Genomic DNA, 5804 nt, shown 5'->3' with positions numbered 1-5804 from the left:
TAAATTAACTATATAACATTTCAACAAGATGGGTTACTATAAGAACCAATATTTTTGGGATAATTATGATGTAGAATGTTATTTTCGTTGTTAAGGGTATTTTGATCCTTTTGAAGATATTTAGATTTGTGAAATATTTTGGATATGTTATATGCATTTATCTTGTGTTTTTAGGTTATAAGAATGTGATATTTGATTTATAATGGAATAGAATTGATGAATGCAGGTTTGGAATGGAATGACATTGAAAAGGGAATGGAAAAGCTGATTTCAGCCTCACCATGTCGCGGTAACGTGCTTGTTGCGGTGCAGTGAGCGAGGTAGTGATTTTGAGTTTTCTCTGTCGTAAGTAGTAGGCAATGTACTTTGGTTTAGTGGCATGGTGTATAGGTGCCATAAAGCGATGGGCAAAGTAGGTTGTTATGAGGAATAGTCATCACGTCGTGGCATAAGGTTGACCACGAGCTCATTTAAGATGACATAGCGCAGTAAGTACCTCGCCACATCGCGATTTTGATTAGTGATAAATCAAGACTTAGGGCTCATTTGTTCATAATCGATCCCCATCTCCTCTAGAGATCCCTCTGGTGATTTTATGATTAAGAAGGTATCAAGAGGCGATTTAGCTTGCTTTGGGCTAGGTAAGAGCATATCAAACCCTTATAGTAGTTGTTTTCTCCATTTTCAAGCTTTTGATGGTTTTAATGGTGAATTTCAAGTTTTAGGTTTTGATGCTAGATTTCTCAAAGTAAACTTGTTATTAATGCTTGAATAAGTTTCATAGAGCTTAGTCCATGGTTTATATGAAGTTTTAATGGTTGAAATCCATGATTTGATCCTAGGGTTTGGAACCCTAGAAATGTAAATAACGAAGAGGGTGTTCATAAGGTTAATTGTTTATTAGCTTGATTTGAGTAATTTGGGGTTTTGTCCAAATTGTGAATTTTTGGCTAAAATCACAAGTGATGTCTTAATGGATTAAGACATGTTTGAGGGACTTAGGCCTAATTTTTTTTATTTTGTTAAGTCATGAACTTTGAACTGATAAAGTGTACTGAATGGATAAAGAGTTGTTGATATAAACACTGTTTCTTTTTTGCATTGAACGTATTTTCTGAATCTGAATAAATGATTGTTTTACCCTATTGTTTAATAATAACAAAAAACATAACTAATAAGAGAGAACAAATTAGAAATAACCACATTAAATAAATTAAAATTATTAGATCTTATTTTTTTAAAAAAATAGATCAAAATATTTATATTTTCCAACAAAGAGAAAACCCTATGTTTCTAGGATTTTTTAATCAATTGGTTGTAGTTTGTACGCACATTCTCAATTGGAAATTTTGGTCAAACTATTCAGCTTATATTTTAGACCAAAAACTTTTTTGGAATTAATTTTGAGGTTTCTTGGCTTACAAAATACAACAAAGAATGATTTTTTTAAATGACAAGTTAAATATATGACAGAGAGTTTAAAAACAAAGAGATAGATATACGGTGGAAACCTGATTTACTTTAGGAAAAGGTAAAGGACAATTTTGGAATACCAAATATAAAATCATGGCTTAAAGTTTAGAAGACCTTTATCTTAACTTAGCCCATTAAGAGATTTTGTTAGCATCAAGTAAAAAAGAAACAATCATATATAGTTGAACCCATTAAGTTTGTTATACTTTAAGTTTATTAAGTTAAAAAGAAACAACACCTTAATATGTATAAATGTCCTAGGTGGTAGAAAGGAAGGATTTGGAGCTTCTCAAGAGAAGCTTTGGAGAAGTTGGAAGTAGGTTGCTATTCCACAACACAAGGTGAGTTACATCTCTTTTAGAGTATGATTATGTGATATAGAACATGTGCAAGCACGTAAAATTTTAAATATATGGATGTAATCATCGATTACATCATTATTAGATTGTGTTATGCTGAATAATCTTGTGTTATGTTTTATGATGTGTATGCTTATGCATGAAATAGTTAGATTCAGGGATCAAGTTGTTGTTACAACTTACAATTCCTGTAGCTAAGGTCAAATCAGGTTGCATTACATTTTAAATGTTTAAAAGATTTATGTGACAACTTATTCACAAAATGAGTCTGCTCACAGTGGACAAGTCTTGAATGCTTCTTTGTCGTTTTTTTTTTTCTAGATGTGAGGGTTGGATCCCTCAATCATTATTTTTTTCATGAGCTTTTTTTGTAACTTTTTTTTTTCTTTTTTATAGTTTAAGGATTTTTTATAAAAAATTTGAGGCTGATGTCTTTTTAATAAATTTTCTTACACACTTTTATACTAATTTATTTTTTACTTCTGTAAAAATTATTTTTACAACATTTTTATATTTTTTTCACAGCTTTATTTTTCATGAACTTGTGTTTGTAGAGTTAATTTTTTAAATAATTATTTTCTATATTCTTTAATAACATTTGCCAAGTTGTGGGTTACTATAAATAATATTACATCATAATTTTTTTTTCAAAAGTTACATCCCTATAACCTAAGTAATAATTTGCAAAGTTACAAATATCATTATAAATTACATATATGGTGCTATATAAAATAGTCAATCCGACAAAACACACAAATAAATCTCCATTAGCTCGGATACAATTGCATTGAAAATTAAAAAATGACACATGTCATAATATTTAAATGAAAAATATGATGGACCTATTATAAATTTTATAAATAAATAAATAAAAACATAGACACCGCAATCATAGTTTGTCATTTTTTAACAATGCAATAAACGTAACGATTCAAATAAATAATAAATAACAACTTAATCAATCAAGTTTATTAACTTTTGGGATTTAGAAAAGGCTATTCACTCAAACAACCATACATGAAACCATCCTATTATCACAAGACCACATTTTCCTGAAGTTTAAAAAGGAAAAACGACCTAAAGGGTAGTACTTATAATGTTTATTTTGTAATATATACAAAATAAAAACTTTACGAGTATTATTTTTTACTTTTCCTTTTAAAAAATTACCATAAGTCTAGTTACTCACATTGAATGATATTTTCCTTTTTATTCGAGGCAAATGATGCAGTTACTTGGAAACACCCCAAATCACACGACCCGCGAACAAAACAGGATTACGCGGTTTATACCTCGCCCTTCAAGATAACTTCCATCTCTCTTGATCCCAAAGCTTCGTTGACCCGAAATCTTCCATCCTCGTTCTTGATTTCCCACTTTTTTCATATCAGTCGGACAAAATTCAAGTAAGTGTTGGGTTTCCGTTTGATCTATTCAAGAATCGAGTTTTCATGATCCTCTGTTTGATCCAGTGATCGATTTTACCGTGTTCTATCTCGTTAAGTCTTGATCCGATCTGATTTTTATTCAATTATTGCAAAGTTTATTTGATTGTGATTTGGGGTTTTTTTTCATGTTGTCAATTCTTCATTCGTAAATAGAAGATGTATAGCAATTTTAAGGAACAAGCAATCGTGTATGTAAAGCAAGCAGTTGAAGAAGACACAGCTGGTAATTATGCAAAGGCCTTTACGCTTTACATGAATGCATTAGAATACTTCAAGACCCATTTGAAGTATGAAAAGAATCCAAAGCTTAAAGAAGCAATCACCCAAAAATTCACCGATTATTTGAGGAGGGCTGAGGAAATTAGGGCTGTTCTCGAGGATGGAGGAGGCAATAAACCCTCATCAAATGGAGGAGATACAGGGGTCGCTACAAGGCCTAAATCAAATAAAAAGAACGGAGATGGAGATGGTGGTGAAGATTCTGAACAATCTAAACTTAGATCAGGGCTTAATTCTGCAATTATAAGAGAGAAACCGAATGTTAAATGGAATGATGTTGCGGGTCTTCAGAGTGCTAAACAAGCTTTGCAGGAAGCTGTGATTCTACCTGTGAAGTTCCCACAATTCTTTGTTGGTTCGTTTGTTCACTTTTTCCCTTTTGATATTTGAATTTTCAAGTCCATAATGTTTGGTTATATTTATATTTGGTGATTACTAATAAGCAAACATGTTTTGTAAACTTATGTTTAATTCTTTGATTATTATTTTTTTTACAAAAAGGGAAGAGACGGCCATGGAGAGCTTTTTTATTATACGGACCACCAGGAACAGGAAAATCCTACTTGGCTAAAGCTGTGGCAACGGAAGCGGATTCAACTTTCTTCAGGTAAAGTTGTGAGTCTGTGACTCTGACTCTGACTGTGACTGTGACAGTGTGATGTATTGACAATCATCATATTTTCTTGTGTTTGTGTAGTATATCTTCTTCGGATTTGGTTTCAAAATGGATGGGAGAAAGTGAAAAGTTGGTTTCAAATCTATTCCAAATGGCTCGAGAAAGCGCCCCTTCAATTATTTTCATTGATGAAATAGACTCGTTGGTGGGCCAACGTGGTGAAGGAAACGAAAGTGAAGCATCTCGACGTATTAAAACCGAACTTCTTGTTCAAATGCAGGTATTTTATGCTCAAATCCCTTTTGTTACACATAACAGGTTTTACTGCCTTTAACATGCATTGGACTGGACTCAGACTGATGTCAGTAGGACAAAAATTATTGTTTTTGTTTTCTTTCAGGGTGTTGGAAATAATGATGACAAAGTTCTGGTTCTTGCAGCTACAAATACTCCGTATTCATTAGATCAGGTAACTTTTTGGAGATTTAAATTATTGATTTTTCATTGGCAATATTAACGCAAAGTGAATTACAGGCTATTAGGAGAAGATTCGACAAGCGGATTTATATTCCTCTACCCGATGTAAAGGCAAGGCAGCACATGTTTAAGGTAACATTGAGGAGGGCATTTACGTCTTTTGTACAGACCAGAGATCGAGAACTAGTCCTTCGTACCCTTTTTTTGGGTTGGACAAAATTTTTTAATTTTTGTATAACAAACACAACACAGTACGACCTGTTATGTTATGTTATGTTATGTTATGTTATGTTATGTTATGTTATGTTATGTTATATTATGTTATGTTATTTTATGTTATGTCATGTCATGTCTTGTCATGTCTGTATAGGTACACCTTGGAGATACGCCTCACAACCTGACTGATCGTGACTTTGAGCAACTGGGGTATAGGACAGAAGGGTTTTCTGGTTCGGATATTGCTGTTTGTGTAAGTATTTAACTTTTTACTGTTTTTTGGTGGGCATTTTCATAATTTTTTTGAATGTAATCGATATGGCTGGAAAATAATTGTATGTGTGCTTCTTTTTGTGATAGGTTAATGAGGTCCTGTTTGAACCTGTGCGTAAAACGCAAGATGCTATGTTTTTTATTAAAACATCTGATGACACCTGGGTGCCTTGTGGACCAAGACACCCAGGTGCCATTGAGATCACTATGCAGGATCTCGCTGCACAAGGGCAAGCAGAAAAGGTATGGAGGTTTGAAAATCAAACCAAACCATAACGGTTTCTGTTGTTCATTGAGGAATGAACAACAAATACTGTTGTGGATGAATCTTTTTATATAAACAACCTTGAACCTTGTGAATTTTTTAAACTAAATTTTGGTTTTGAATATCTTCTAGATCCTTCCACCGCCAATATCGAGAACAGATTTTGACAAAGTTTTAGCAAGACAGAAACCTACTGTAAGCAAATCGGATCTAGAATTGCATGACAGATTTACGAGAGAGTTTGGAGAAGAAGGATGATGATTGATTGATTCTTTGAATGAAATGTTTATATTTGAATTATTAATGGATGATTTTCTACAAATGTGGCATCAAGAATATTTTGTGCAGTTGAATGTCATTTGCAATTTTTTTGGCTTATAAATCCTATTAATTTTGAA

The 5804-nt window shown here is 32.4% G+C and overlaps 1 protein-coding gene across 4 annotated transcripts; it reads left to right on the top strand.

Moving 5' to 3' along the window:
• Window positions 1-3071: 3071 nt before the first annotated feature.
• Window positions 3072-5804, top strand: LOC111913674 (protein SUPPRESSOR OF K(+) TRANSPORT GROWTH DEFECT 1). Of its 4 annotated transcripts, none has more exons than XM_023909529.3 (9): window positions 3072-3330; window positions 3434-3914; window positions 4061-4166; window positions 4257-4455; window positions 4576-4644; window positions 4710-4784; window positions 5023-5121; window positions 5229-5384; window positions 5539-5804. In XM_023909529.3, exons 2-9 carry the CDS (start codon window positions 3437-3439, stop codon window positions 5662-5664), a joined length of 1308 nt encoding a protein of 435 aa, XP_023765297.1. In that variant the 5' UTR covers window positions 3072-3330; window positions 3434-3436; the 3' UTR covers window positions 5665-5804. The 4 variants fall into 4 exon arrangements, with proteins under 4 accessions (XP_023765297.1, XP_023765182.1, XP_023765360.1 ...); XM_023909592.3 differs by having other exon boundaries at window positions 3073-3238; window positions 3437-3914; XM_023909466.3 differs by having other exon boundaries at window positions 3074-3238.

The sequence above is a fragment of the Lactuca sativa genome, chromosome 9, assembly GCF_002870075.4.
Source record: "Lactuca sativa cultivar Salinas chromosome 9, Lsat_Salinas_v11, whole genome shotgun sequence".
NCBI lineage: Eukaryota > Viridiplantae > Streptophyta > Magnoliopsida > Asterales > Asteraceae > Lactuca > Lactuca sativa.
The sequence above is the reverse complement of the archived record's forward strand: the minus strand, read 5'-3'. Positions and strand labels throughout refer to the sequence as shown.

Excerpts from the sequence above, each read along its gene's own strand:
- LOC111913674 (XM_023909529.3), top strand. The coding sequence starts at position 3,437 with ATGTATAGCAATTTTAAGGAACAAGCAATCGTGTATGTAAAGCAAGCA. Across the intron at positions 3,915-4,060 it reads GTTCCCACAATTCTTTGTTG|GGAAGAGACGGCCATGGAGA; the intron begins GTTCGTTTGTTC and ends TTTTACAAAAAG. Across the intron at positions 4,456-4,575 it reads AACTTCTTGTTCAAATGCAG|GGTGTTGGAAATAATGATGA; the intron begins GTATTTTATGCT and ends GTTTTCTTTCAG.